This window comes from Papio anubis, chromosome 18 (genome assembly GCF_008728515.1).
Source record: "Papio anubis isolate 15944 chromosome 18, Panubis1.0, whole genome shotgun sequence".
NCBI classification, from domain to species: domain Eukaryota; kingdom Metazoa; phylum Chordata; class Mammalia; order Primates; family Cercopithecidae; genus Papio; species Papio anubis.
The window spans coordinates 15,810,067-15,825,045 of NC_044993.1; the positions used below are offsets into that span (position 1 = coordinate 15,810,067).

The 14,979-nt window shown below is 45.6% G+C and overlaps 1 protein-coding gene across 1 annotated transcript in view; it reads left to right on the top strand.

Annotated features, from left to right (window-relative positions):
• Positions 1-14,979, top strand: part of LOC101008023 (ATP-dependent RNA helicase DDX19B) — a 38,195-nt gene that overhangs the window by 13,882 nt on the left and 9,334 nt on the right. The window contains 5 exon segments of the mRNA XM_031658632.1: positions 2,221-2,269; positions 4,513-4,566; positions 5,587-5,722; positions 7,418-7,510; positions 14,615-14,717. Of these exon segments, the coding sequence (XP_031514492.1) occupies positions 2,221-2,269; positions 4,513-4,566; positions 5,587-5,722; positions 7,418-7,510; positions 14,615-14,717 (435 nt within the window).

Here is a 14,979-nt window from a genome sequence, read left to right on the forward strand (position 1 = left end):
GATTATCTGGGCAGGCCGGGGGCAGTGGCTCATGCCTGTAATCCCTGCACTTTGGGAGGCCAAGGTGGGCAGATCATGAGGTTAAGAGATCGAGACCATCCTGGCCAATGTGGTGAAACCCCGTCTCTACTAAAAATACAAAAATTAGCTGGGGATGGTGGTGTGCACCTGTAGTCCCAACTACTTGGGAGGCTGAAGCAGAAGAATTGCTTGAAACCAGGAGGCGGAGGTTGCAGTGAGCCGAGATAGCACCACTGTACTCCAGCCTGGCAACAGAGCGAGACTCCATCTCAAAAAAACAAAAATTAGCTGGGCATGGTGGTGAGCACCTGTCGTCTCAGCTACTTGGGAGGCTGAGGCAGGAAGATTGCCTGAGCCTTAGGAGGTTGAAGCTTCAGTGAGCTATGATCATGCCACTGCACCACTCCAGCCTGGGCAACAGAGTAAGACCCTGTCTGCAGAAAAAAAAGAAAGAACCATTAGGTTGTGATTTTCATTTTGTTTTTACCAGATGATGTCTTAGGCCCTGCTTGATATTTTATGATTAGGGTTGGCTTTAGCTTGAAAGGTTACTTACTCACGCCAGACTTTTCATCTATCTAATCCCTGTGCTGGGGTCCAAGACTTACAGATGCTTTCTGACGTTTAAAAAAGTCTTTTTTTGGCCGGGTGCAGTGGCTCATGCCTGTAATCCCAGCACTTTGGGAGGCTGAGGCAGGCAGATCATGAGGTCAGGAGATCAAGACCATCTTGGCTAACATGGTGAAACCCTGTCTCTACTAAAAATACAAAACAATGAGCTGGGGGTGGTAGCGGGCACCTGTAGTCCCAGCTACTCAGGAGGCTAAGGCAGGAGAATGGCATGAACTTGGGAGGCAGAGTTTGCAGTGAGCTGAGATCGCGCCACTGCACTCCAGCCTGGGCGACAAAGCGAGACTCCGTCTCAAAAAAAAAGAAAGTCTTTTTTGTTTTGATTTTTTTTTTTTTACAAAAAATTTATGACTAGAGCACTTACTTTACTCTGTGCTACATCCAAAGACCAAAAATAGAAATATCGGCTACTCTGGGCACATTTCCTGTGGGGTAGCCCTGCTACTCAAGGAGCAGTAGAAAACGAAATAGGCCCTGTCAGGAAGGTATTTGCATTCTAATAGAGGAGATAAAACCTGCTAGGATATCCCTAATATACAGTATTTGATCAAAGTCGTAGTAATTCATTCTTTGAAATGTCTCTTTGCTCTGTCTCTTTCTTTCTATTTCCACTTCAGCCCAGTGGGTATTTTAATTACACAGTATGCCACAATGCACCAGGCTGTTACCAGCTACAGTATCAGACACCAGCAAAAGGTGACTTGAATGTGAGGCTGCACATAAGCATACTGTGGTCTTACGACTCTAACGTATCCTGCAGCATGACTAATTCCTACCCACAGATGCTTTTCTTTTCTTATTTATTTATTTATTTATTTATTTTTGAGACGGAGTCTTGCTCTGTTGCCCAGGCTGGAGTGCAGTGGCGTGATCTCGGCTCACTGCGAGCTCTGCCTCCCGGCTTCACGCCATTCTCCTGCCTCAGTCTCCCGAGTAGCTGGGACTACAGGAGCCCGCCACCACCCCGGCTAATTTTTGTATTTTTAGTAGAGACAGGGTTTCATCATGTCGGCCAGGATGATCTGGATCTCTTGAACTCGTGACCTGCCTGCCTCAGCCTCCCAAAGTGCTGGGATTACAGGTGCGAGCCACCACACCCGGCTTTACAGATGCTTTTCATGGCAGTCCTCCCTTCCCAGTGTTCTCCAAAGTATGACTGTATTTTTTCAACATCTCTTTAAATTTCCTCGTTTGAAATATGATTTGAAATGGAGCAATTCCCACACACACAAAAGAAATATGAGAGAATGACAAGTCTAATGATATTCTACAAAGAGAGAGAGTTTATAATCAGGGCATTAAGCAAACTCACAAATTACAATTCTCTCACAGAATTGTAAATAGAAGGTACCGATGTGGAGCATTTTTCTCCACTGATGTATTTATGGGAAATTTTGTTTATTCTCATCAGACATTTAGTAAACGGAACAACTCAATGAATTGGTCCTAATGAATATACCTTGAGAATGGCTGTTTTATCCCCAGCTTCGTTAGGGGGGCTCTGTTGATTCCAAATCTTTTTAAGTGGTTTTCCTGACACTTTCCCCCTCCCCCATATTCTCCATTTAGTTGAGCAACTTGCATCTTAAGGAAGAGAAAATCAAACCAGATGCCAATGGTAAGTAACTAATAGCTAGTTTGAAAACAAATGTGATTTCCTTCAGTATTTTTGTTTTGGTTTCCAGACAACTGTCTGGAAAAAAAAAAAATTGTATTTGTACCAGGCAGGGCGTTGGACGATACTGGTATCATCTGATTTTTAAATCAACAAACTGGTTTGTATGACCGAAGTGTTTTTATTTATTTATTTTTATTTGTTTACTTTCTAAGAGACAGGTTCTTGCTCTGTTGCCCAGGCTGGAGTGCAGTGCTTCAATCATGCTTCACTGGAGCCTCAACCTCCCAGACTCAAGTGATCCTCCGCCTCAGCCTCCTGAGTAACTGGGACTACAGGCACAACGCACTATGCCCAACTAATTTTTTATTTTTATTTTTTATAGAGATGAGGTCTCCGGCAGGGCACGGTGGCTCAAGCCTATAATCCTAGCACTTTGGGAGGCCGAGATGGGCGGATCACAAGGTCAGGAGATCGAGACCATCCTGGCTAACACGGTGAAACCCCGTCTCTACTAAAAAAAAAAAAAATACAAAAAACTAGCCAGGTGAGGTGGTGGGCACCTGTAGTCCCAGCTACTCGGGAGACTGAGGCAGGAGAATGGCATAAACCCGGGAGGCAGAGCTTGCAGTGACCTGAGATCCGGCCACTGCACTCCAGCCTGGGCGACAGAGCGAGACTCCGTCTCAAAAAAAAAAAAAAAAAAGAGATATGAGGTCTCCGTGTGTTGCCCAGGTTGGTTTCTAACTCCTGGACTCAAGCAGTCCTCCTGTCTCAGCCTCCCAAAGTGCTGGGATTACAAGAGTGAGATACTGCACCTGGCTTCAAAGTGTTTTTAATACAAGAATGAGGATTGCACACTGATAGCAAGGGTGTGGGAGTGAAAAACGAATTAGGCTACTTAAGTGGGACTAATTACTAACCATGGGACTATACTGACAAAGACTAATTTTTTAATGTTCTCAATTTGGGATGAGATAGACAAAGTGCGAGGAATCTGACAGTTTACCTATCCTAATTATTCTGAAATCATATTTATCCAAATTTAAGATTTCCATTATTGTTGATGTACTTAATATTACTGGAAGGTAATGTAACATTTGCCTTTCTCAAAATTCACTTACAATCTTTTTTGTATGATTTTATATAACCACAGTATCATTTGACTATAAATTTATATTAATCAACAATTTATAGGCCGGGTGTGGTGGCTCACACCTATAATCCCAGCACTTTGGGAAGCTGAGGTGGGCAGATAACCTGAGGTCAGGAGTTCGAAACCAGCCTGACCAACATGGTGAAACCCCATCTCTACTAAAACTACAAAAATTTACCAGGTGTGGTGGTGCACACCTATAATCCCAGCTACTCAGGATGCTGAGACAACGGAATCTCTAGAACCTGGGAGGCAGAGGTTGCAGTGAGCCGAGATCACACCACTGCACTCCAGCCTGGGCAAGAGTGAGACTCCGTCTCAAAAAAAGAAAAAAAAAATTATTTGCATGAATTTTGTTGGTCTTACTGCTCATTTGTTATATACATGAATTTTAATGGCATTATTGTGTTCACATATTAATAAAATCCGATTTGCATAGATATTCCTCTGTTGAGCATCAAGGTGGTTTCTGATCACTAATTGCTCTAATCTTTCTATAATATTTCAGAAGTATTGATTCAATGAGGGAAATAATAGTTTTTGAGGTACGGGGAGGAGACCTAGAATAGGAAAGAATATGAGCAACAGAGGTCGGGCGCGGTGGCTCACGCCTGTAATCCCAGCACTTTGGGAGGCCGAGGCAGGTGGATCACGAGGTCAGGAGATCAAGACCATCCTGGCTAACACAGTGAAATCCCGTCTCTACTAAAAATACAAAAAAAATTAGCCGGGCATGGTGGCGGGTGCCTGTAATCCCAGCTACTCGGGAGGCTGAGGCCAGAGAATGGTGTGAACCCGGGAGGTGGAGCTTGCAGTGAGCTGAGATTGCGCCACTGCACTCCAGCCTGGGCAAAATAAATAAATAAATAAATAAATAAAATATCTCTCTCTCTATATATATGAGCAACAGTGTTTTACACCTTTGTTTATTTAGGGACAATAAAATGTTTTTATCAGCAGCTCGGTTTCCTCATTTATTTTTTGCTCTCTAGGCCTTTACAAAAACTTCTAGTGCTATAGAATTTGAATTGTCCCAGCTATTGGGTATGGGATGTGATTTTGAGTGATGGCCACTTTGTGTCTGATAAAGGTGCTGTTGTCAAGACCAATACCAATGCAGAGAAGACAGATGAAGAAGAGAAAGGTAACACAGCCGTGGAGCTTTATATAATAACAAGCTTCTACATTCTAAGAAAGTGGATTGTTATGAGGCTTCATTTTTATACCCAGTTTGGCTCGACTTTAATCGGTGATACAGTGCTAGCATAAAAGTTCAATATAGGGGCCAGGCGCAGTGGTTCACGCCTCTAATCCCAGCACTTTGGGAGGCCGAGGCGGGTGGATCATGAGCTCTGGAGATCAAGACCAACCTGGCTAACACGGTGAAACCCCATCTCCATTAAAAATACAAAAACAAAATATCCAGGCATAGTGGCAGGCACCTGTAGTCCCAGCTACTTGGGAGGCTGAGGCAGGAGAATGGCGTGAACCCAGCAGGCAGAGCTTGCAGTGAGCCAAGATTGAACCACTGCACTCCAGACTGGGAGACAGAGCGAGACTCTGTCTCAAAAAAAAAAAAAAAAAAAAAAGAAAAAAGTTCAATATAAATAGTCAATAGGTGAGGAGTTCTAATGGTTTACATTTAGAGAAAGTTTACACTGAACAACTGAACACTTGAACAGGCCATTATAAAAAATTTTAAGTTTATTGGACAATCTCTATTGTCAAATAAAATTAAGCTTAATGTTATTTTGACACATTTGACATGGAAGACAAGATGAGACCAACTTGTCCAATATTAAGGTACAGACTTTGTTAATTCCTGTTTTTTTTTCCCATTGTTGTGATTGTTAATTACTTTAGGTTTATATATAGTGCAAATGGGGGAGTAAATATGTGTGTCTGGATAAGAGGAATAGGTAACTGCAGGAGAAGAGGGCTGTTAGATAGAGTCTGGAGAAGAGTATGAGGCCTAAATGGGTGATGGATCATAACTTTTTTCTTTAATAAAACTATTTTAATTTATAAGTCAAAACTATGAGGTACCTTGAAGTTGAATGTTCAGTACGTTATTATTCAAAATACAAATGGCAGTTGAATTAGAGTAAATGCTTGGTAGGTTTCAAGGACTTTTAAAAATTCTTTGCTTTCTTTTTCCTGACAGAGGACAGAGCTGCCCAGTCCTTACTCAACAAGCTGATCAGAAGCAACCTTGTCGATAACACAAACCAAGTAGAAGTCCTGCAGCGGGATCCAAACTCCCCTCTGTACTCAGTGAAGTCTTTTGAAGAGCTTCGGCTGTGAGTATTTATTCACTTTCTGACTCTCCCCTTTGCACTGAAATAGAGATCCTAGGTCTGTAATAGATATCTTTTTATCACAACAGAACAGTTTTAGCTAACCAAGGTTTTTTGTTGTTGTTGTTGTTGTTGAGACAGAGTCTCGCTTTGTCGCCCAGACTGGAGGGCAGTGGCCGGATCTCAGCTTACTGCAAGCTCCGCCTCTCGGGTTCACGCCATTCTCCTGCCTCAGCCTCCCGAGTAGCTGGGACTACAGGCGCCCGCCACCTCGCCCGGCTAGGTTTTTGTATTTTTTAGTAGAGATGGGGTTTTACCGTGTTAGCCAGGATGGTCTCGATCTTCTGACCTTGTGATCCGCCCGTCTCGGCCTCCCAAAGTGCTGGGATTACAGGCTTGAGCCACCGCGCCCAGCCTTTTGTTTTTTTTTTTTAGACGGTGTCTCACTCTTTCGCCCAGGTTGGAGTGTAGTGGCGCGATCTCGGCTCACTGCAAATTCTGCCTCCCGGGTTCAAGTGATTCTCCTGCCTCAGCCTCCTGAGTAGCTGGGATTACAGGCGAGCACCACCACACCCGGCTACTTTTTGTATTTTTAGTAGAGACAGGTTTCACTGTGTTGGCCAGGCTGATCTTGATCTCCTGACTTCGTGATCCACTTGCCTCAGCCTCCCAAAGTGCTGGGATTACAGGCATAAGCCAAAGCACCCAGCCACTAACCAAGTTGTATAAAAGAATTTAGCTGCATGCGGTGGTGCACACCTGTAATCCCAGCACTTTTGGAGGCCAAGGTGAGAGGATCACTTGAGGCCAGGAGTTGCAGACCAGCCTGGGCAACAGAGCAAGACCAGACTCCATATAAAAAATATAAACAAATACTTTAGATGTTTTGGGATATTTAGTAAAATTTCCAGATAATGGGTGAAAGCTTTAGCTGTACTAACATGTATTCAGTTCAGCATAGCTCAATTATTGTTGATTACAAACTATGTGTAGGCCAGGCATAGTGGCTGACGCCTGTAATCCCAGCACTTTGAGAGGCTGAGGCAGGCAGATCACTTGAGGTCAGGAGTTGCATGGCCAACATGGTGAAACCCTGTCTCTACTGAAAATAAAAAAATTAGGTCAGGTGCAGTGGCTCACGCCTGTAATCTCAGGACTTTGGGAGGCCAAGGCAGGTGGATCACAAGATCCGGAGATCGAGACCATCCTGGCCAACACGGTGAAACCCCGTCTCTACAAAAATACAAAAAAAATTAGTCGGGTGTGGTGGCGGGCACCTATAGTCCCAGCCACTCAGGAGGCTGAGGCAGGAGAATGGCGTGAACCTGGCAGGTGGAGCTTGCAGTGAACCGAGATCGCACTACTGCACTCCAGCCTGGGCGACAGAGCGAGACTCTGTCTCAAAAAAAAAACAAAAAAAAACAAAAAAAACATTAGTAGGGCATGGTGCCATGCACCTGTAATCCCAGCTATTCGGGAGGCTGAGGCATGAGAACTGCTTGAACCCGGAAGGTGGATGTTGCAGTGAGCCAAGACTGCACCATTGCACTGCAGCCTGGGCAACAGATTGAGACTCTGTCTCACAAACAAATAAACAAAAAACTATGTGTAAACAGTAAAAGAGAAAAATCCTCCATATATTTTGCTGCTTTCCTCAACCAAAGAGACAATGACTTTCATCTTTAACTGTTTTTCTAGGAAACCACAGCTTCTCCAAGGAGTCTATGCCATGGGTTTCAATCGTCCATCCAAGATACAAGAGAATGCGTTGCCACTGATGCTTGCTGAGCCGTATGTGTCCTATTACAACTCCGTTTCATTTTAGATTTTCCATTTTTGAAAACTTTTATTATTTTCACAGGCCAGCAATGTGGCTTGTGCCTATAATCCCAGCAACTTGACAGGCAAGGCAGGAGGATCGTTTGAGGCCAGGAGCTCAAGACCAGCCTGGGCAATGTAGCAAGACCCTGTCTCAACAAACAACAACAACAACAACAACAACAACAAAAAAGTTATAAACTTGGCCAGGCGTGGTGGCATGCAGTTATAGTCCCAGCTACTCGGGAGGCTGAGGCAGGAGGATCACTTGAACCCAGGAGTTTCAGGCTGCAGTGAACCATGATCACACCATTGTACTCCATTCTGGGCAACAAAGCAACCCTGTCTCAAAAGAGAAAAAGAAGAGGCTGAGGCACAAGATTTGTTTGAACCCAGGAGGCAGAGGTTGCAGTGAGCCGAGATCATATCACTGCACTCCAGCCTGGACAACAGAGCGAGAGTTTGTCTCAAAAAAAACCAAACAAACAAAAAGGGCGGGTGGGGGGTGGGTGCAGTGGCTCACGCCTGTAATCCCAACAGGAGGATCTCTTGAGGTCAAGAGTTCAAGACCAACCTGACCAACATGAAACCCGACTCTACTAAAAAAACACAAAAATTAGCCAGGTGTTGTGGTGTGCTCCTGTAGTCCCAGCTACTCAGGAAGCTAAGCCACGAGAATGGCTCGAACCCAGGAGGCGGAGGTTGCAGTGAGCCAAGATCACACCAGTGCACTCCAGCCTGGGCAACAGAGTGAGACTCCATCTCAAAAAAACCAAAAACAAAAAACAAAAAAATCATTTGTAATATCCCTCTCCCTCCATTATTAACATTTTGGAGTGGAGACTTCTAGACTTTTCTCTATGTAAATATATACGTATAACTTTTTTTTTTTGTTTTTTTGAGACAGAGTCTCACTCTGTCACCCAGGCTGGAGTGCGGTGGCAAGATTTCAGCTCACTGCAAGCTCTGCCTCCTGGGTTCTCTCCATTCTCCTGCCTCAGCCTCCCGAGTAGCTGGGACTACAGGTGCCCGCCAACTAACTTTTTGTATTTTTTTTAGTAGAGATGGGGTTTCACTGTGTTAGCCAGGATAGTCTCTATCTCCTGACCTCAAAAGATCCGCCCGCCTCAGCCTCCCAAAGTGCTGGGATTACAGGTGTGAGCCACCGTGCCCGGCCATATATATAACTTTATGGCCGGGCGTGGTGGCTCACACCTGTAATCCCAGCACTTTGGGAGGCCGAGGCGGGCAGATCACCTGAGGTCAGGAGTTGGAGACCAGGCTGGCCAACATCAGTGAAACTCTGTCTCCAAAAAAAAAAAAAAAAGTTGACATATGGCCGGGAGCAGTGGCTTATGTCTGTAATCCCAGCAGTTTGGGAGGCCGAGGCCGGTGGGTCACAAGCTCCAGAGATCGAGACCATCCTGGCTAACACAGTGAAACCCCGTCTCTACTACAAATACAAAAAATTAGCCGGGCGTGGTGGCAGGCGCCTGTAGTCCCAGCTACTCAGGAGGCTGAGGCAGGAGAATGGCGTGAAGCTGGGAGGCAGAGCTTGCAGTGAGCCAAGATTGCGCCACTGCACTCCAGCCTGGGCGACAGAGCGAGACTCCATCTCAAATAAAAAAAAAAAAAAGGTTGACATATAAATAATGTTTTATATGCTGTGTTTTTAAATTATATGATCATCTTCCTATGTTGGTAAATATACATTTATATCGTATATGCACCATGATTTCATTGTATTGATATATAAAAGTCATTGTGTCAAATATAATAGAAGCCAAACAGCTCTAGGAGACCTGAATAATACAGTAACTAAGGTGGTTTCCTGGTGCAGGGCATTTCCCACTTTCACAAGCATACAAATCTCATAGACATTTATTAAAATGCAGGGTCTGAATTTAGTAGGTCTAAGTGGGGACTGAGGGTCAACATTTCTAATAAGCTTGCAGGTGATGCTGATGCTGATGTTTCAGATCACATTCTGAGTAACAAGATTCTAGAGCATGATGGAAATTTAATACAGATTAATCCTATATTTTATATGATTATATACAATTCTGCATATAATCCTAAATTCTGAATCTTTTTTTTTGTCTAAAAATAGATATTTTAGGCCAAGTGTGGTGGTTCATGCCTGTAATTCCAATACTTTGAGAGGCCGAGGTAGGCGGATCGCTTGAGCCCAGGAGTTCGAGAGCAGCCTGGGCAACATGGTGAGACCCCGTCTCTACTAAAAATACAAAAACTTAGCCAAATATGGTGGCATGTGCCTGTAGTCCCAGCTACCCGGGAGGCTGAAGTAGGAGGTAACCTGAGCCCAGGAGATTGAGGCTACAGTGAGCAAAGATTGCACCACTGCACTCCAGCCTGAGCAACAGAGTGAGACCCTGTCTCAAAAAATCATAAATAAAAATAAAAATAGATATTTTGGGTCTGTATTTTCTCAAGTTTTCTTTGTTCTGTGTCGTAACAGTGACATTTTCTCCAGATGGATAGTGTCTTTTTTTTAGCTTGGGACTTTAAGCATGCTTAGGGTGAATAAATGGAGTATTTATTACATGGTTTCATATTGATCATTTATATTTGTGGATCTAATATTTTTGTAGATGCTAACTTTCGGGTTCATGCCATTCTCCTGCCTCAGCCTCCGGAGTAGCTGGGACTACAGGCGCCCGCCACCTCGCCCGGCTAGTTTTTTGTATTTTTTAGTAGAGACGGGGTTTCACCGTGTTAGCCAGGATGGTCTCGATCTCCTGACCTCGTGATCCGCCCGTCTCGGCCTCCCAAAGTGCTGGGATTACAGGCTTGAGCCACCGCGCCCGGCCACTTTTTTTTTTTCTGTGAGATAAGGTCTCTGTCACCTAGGCAGGAGTACAGCAGTGTAGTCATAGCTTACTGCACCCTGAGCACCTGGGCTTAAGCAATCCTCCTGCCTCAGCCTCCCAGGTAGCTAGGACTACAGGCCCGTGCTGTCATGCCTAGCTAATTTTCTTTATTTAATAGAGATGGGCGTCTTGCTATGTTGCCCAGACTGGTCTTGATCTCGTGGCCTCAAGCAATCCTCCCACCTTGGCCTTCCCCCAATTTTTTTTTTTTTTTTGAGACAGTTTCTCACTCTGTTATCCAGGCTAGGTGCACTGGCACCATCTTGGCTCACTGCAATTTCTGCCTCCTGGGCGCAAGCAATCCTCCCACCTCGGCCTCCCAAGTAGCTGGGGCCACAGGTGCAAACCACCATGCCTGGCTAATTTTTATACAATTTTTTTTTTTTTTGAGACTCGGCTCACTGTAACCACTGCTTCCCAGGTCCCAGTTCAAGTAATTCTCCTGCCTCGGCCTCCCAAGTAACTGGGATTACAGGCACACTCCACCATGCCCAGCTAATTTTTGTGTATTTTTAGTAAAGATGGGGTTTCACCATGTTGGCCAGGCTGGTCATGAACTCCTGACCTCATGATCTGCCCCCCTCGGCCTCCCAAAGTGCTGATATTACAGGTGTGAGCCACCACACAAGGCCTAATTTTTATATCTCTATCAGAGACAGAGTTGTGCTATGTTGCCCAGATTGGTCTCAAACCCCCAAAGTGTTGGGATTACTGGTATGAGGTGTCACACCAGGCTTTTTTTGTTTTTGTTTTTCAGGGGGGCTTTGGTGGAGATGGGGTCTTACTTTCTTGCCCAGACTTGTCTTGAACTCCTAGGCTCAAGCACGCTTCCCACCTTGCCTTCCCAAAGTGCTAGGGTTACAGGCATGAGCCATTGGGCCTAGCCAAGAAGCTCATTTTTAGATTGACAATATTAGAAGAGACCAGCATTATTACTAGAATTATCTAGTACCTTTTATCATCAACAAATACTTATTGAATGCCTGTTATATAACAGATACTATGCTAGGCACTTGGATACATTAGTCAACAATGCAGAACAAAATTCCTGCCCACAAGGAGCTTACATTCTAGTTTGAAATATAGCTAATTCATTTTTATTAAAATATAACAGGTGATAAATTACAAATGTTAATGCCGCTGAATAGCACACTTAAAAGTGGATAAAAGGGCAAATTTTATGACACTTTTTTTTACTTCAAATAAAAATAATAAATTTTGGCCACGTGCAGTGGCTCATGCCTGTAACCAAGCATTTGGGGAGGCTGAGGCAGGCAGATCATTTGAGGTCAGGAGTTCGAGACCAGCCTGGCCAACATGGTGAAACCCCGTCTCTACTAAAAATACAAAAAATTAGCTGGGCGTGGTGGCATGTGCCTGTAGTCCCAGCTACTCAGGAGGCTGAGGCAAGAGAATCGCTTGAACCCAGGAGGCAGAGGTGGCAGTGAGCTGAGATCGCGCTATTGGACTCCAGCCTGGGTGACAGAGTGACCCTCCGTCTCAAAAAAAAAAAAAATTTAATAAATTTGGCCAGGCACAGTGGCTCATGCCCATTATCCCAGTAATTTGGGAGGCCAAGGCAGGCAGACAGCTTGAGCCCAGGAGTTTGAGACCAGCCTGGGCAGCACAGTAAGACCTCATCAGTATTAAAAGGTAAAAATAAAAAAGAAATTAAATGTACAACACTTTATTCTAACTACAAGGGGTAACAGATGTTTTGACAAGGAATCTAGATGTTTTAACAGAAATAGAATAAAGAGTTACCACTGTGGTGGCTGGGCGCAGTGGCTCACACCTGTAATCCCCGGACTCTGGGAGGCTGAAGTGGGCGAATCACTTGAGGTCAGGAGTTCGAGACCAGCCTGGCCAACATGGTGAAACCCATCTCTACAAAAAAAAATACAAAAATAGCCAGGCATGGTGGTTCATACCAGCCCCAGCTACTCAGGAGGCTGAGACACCAGAATTGCGTGGAACCCGCGCAGTGGCGGCTACAGTGAACTGAGATTGTGCCACTGCACTCCAGCTTGGGCGACAAAGTGAGACCTTGTTTCAAAAAAAAAAAAAAAGACCAGGTGTGGTGGCTCACGCCTGTAATCTCAACACTTTGGGAGGTCCAAGGCAGGTGTATCACCTGAGGTCAGCAGTTCGAGACCAGCCTGGCCAACATGGTGAAACCCCATCTCTACTAAAAATACAAAAATTAGCTGGGCGTGGTGGCGGGCACCTGTAATCCTAGCTACTCGGGAGGCTGGGGCAGAAGAATTGCTTGAACCCAGGCGGTGGAGGTTGCAGTGAGCTGAGATCGCACCTTTGCGCTCCAGCTGGGCGACAAGAGCAAAACTCCGTCTCAAGAAAGAAAAAAAAAAAAAAGAAGAAGTCCCCACAAGGAACAGCTTACTTTTGCCCGATTTTTAAATTCCACCTGTGGCTGGGGGCCCTCCCCATGGCTTCACTTTTAGTACATGTTTCTTCTGTTCTTTTTTCCTTTTTTTCCTACTGGAAGACCTCATTTTCCTTGTCCATCTCTTTGGCCTGCCGCGGCTGCTCCATTTTTTTGTTTTTTGAGACAGGGTCTTGCTCTGTCACCAGGGCCGCAGTGCAGTGGCGCAGTCTCAGCTCACTGCAGCCTGCAACCTCTACCCTCCACCTCCTGGGCTCGAGAGATCCTCATACCTCAGCCTCCCGAGTAGCTGGGACTACGGGTATGTACCACCATGTCCAGCTAATGTTTGTATCGTTTGTGGAGAAAGGGTTTCGGTATTTTGCCCAGGCTGGTCTCGAACTCCCAGGCTCAAGAAATCACCCACCTCAACCTCCCAAAGTGCTGAGATTGCAGGCATGAGCCACCGCACCTGACCTTGCCTGCTTTTTTTTTTGAGACTGAGTCTCACTCTGTCACCCAGGCTGGAGTACAGTGGCACGATCTTGGCTCACTGCAACCTCTGCCTTGTGGGTTCAAGTGATTCTCCTGCTTCAGCCTCCCAAGTAGCTGGGACTACAGGCGCTCACCACCATGCCTGCCTAATTTTTGTAATTTTAGTAGAGGCAGGGTTTTACCTTGTTGGCCAAGCTGGTCTCAAATTCCTGACCTCGAATGATCCACCCACCTCGGCCTCCCAAAGTTCTGGGATTGCAGGCATGAGCTACTGCACCTGGCCTTGCCTGTTTCTTGAGCTGCTTCAGAGGCTGCTTCTTGCTACCTTCAAGGCAAGACTTGGTTCTTGCCACTCTTACCCCTACCCTGCTACCAAAACCTACATCTTGTATTTTTTAGGCATTTCAAAGTAGATTACACTTTTTTTTTTTTTTTTTTTTTTTGAGACGGAGTCTCGCTCTGTCACCCAGGCTGGAGTGCAGTGGCCGGATCTCAGCTCACTGCAAGCTCCGCCTCCCGGGTTCACGCCATTCTCCTGCCTCAGCCTCCCGAGTAGCTGGGACTACAGGCGCCTGCCACCTCGCCCGGCTAAGTTTTTGTATTTTTAGTAGAGACGGGGTTTCACTGTGTTAGCCAGGATGGTCTCGATCTCCTGACCTTGTGATCCGCCCGTCTCGGCCTCCCAAAGTGCTGGGATTACAGGCTTGAGCCACCGCGCCCGGCCAGATTACACTTTTAAATCAAGTGGTTAAGGTAGGATCTCCTGAAGTAGGTGAAATCTGGGCAAAGACTTGAAGGAGAGAAGGGAGTTAGCATGTTATCTGGGGACAGTAGTCCCAAGCACAACACAGCCAGTGCAGAAGCCCTAAGACAAGAGCATGACTGGCATGTTCTCGGAGCAGCGCTGGGGCCCTGTGGGGGAGCGAAGTAAGGGAGAGAAAGAGAGAGTAGTAGGAAATGAGAGCTGAGGTGTAATGGGGAGCAAATCATGCAGGACCCTGTATGCCATTATGAGGGTTTCAACTTGTATTTTGAATGAAACGAGGAATTATTGGAAGGTTTTTGGGCAGAGAAGTAACATGAGCTGACTCACATTTGAAAAGAATCAGTAGGCCCATTGCAGTGACTCACACCTATAATCTCAGCGCTTTGGGAGGCTGAGGCAGGAGGATCACTTGAGCCCAGGAGGCTGAGGCTGCAGTGAGCCAAGATTGTGCCACTGTACTCCAGCGTCTCCTATAAATGAATTTTTAATACTAAAAAGGTTACTTGAGATTTAAGCTCCTAACCAGTTTGTTTCTTGTGCAGCCCACAGAACTTAATTGCCCAATCTCAGTCTGGTACTGGTAAAACAGCTGCCTTCGTGCTGGCCATGCTTAGCCAAGTAGAACCTGCAAACAAATACCCCCAGGTAAGGATTTATGAATTTAGGTTTCCACTAATGCATAGATAGAGGGGATTTCCATTTGATGGATTAAAAGCCAAGCTGTGGGCCGAGTGCGGTGGCTCAGGCCTGTAACCCCAGCACTTTGGGAGGCTGAGGTGGGCAGATCACCTGAGGTCAGGAGTTCTAGACCAGCCTGGCCAACATGGTGAAACCCCATCTATACTAAAAGTAAAAAATTAGCCGGGCCTGGTGGTGTGTGCCTGTAATCCCAGCTACTTGGGAGGCT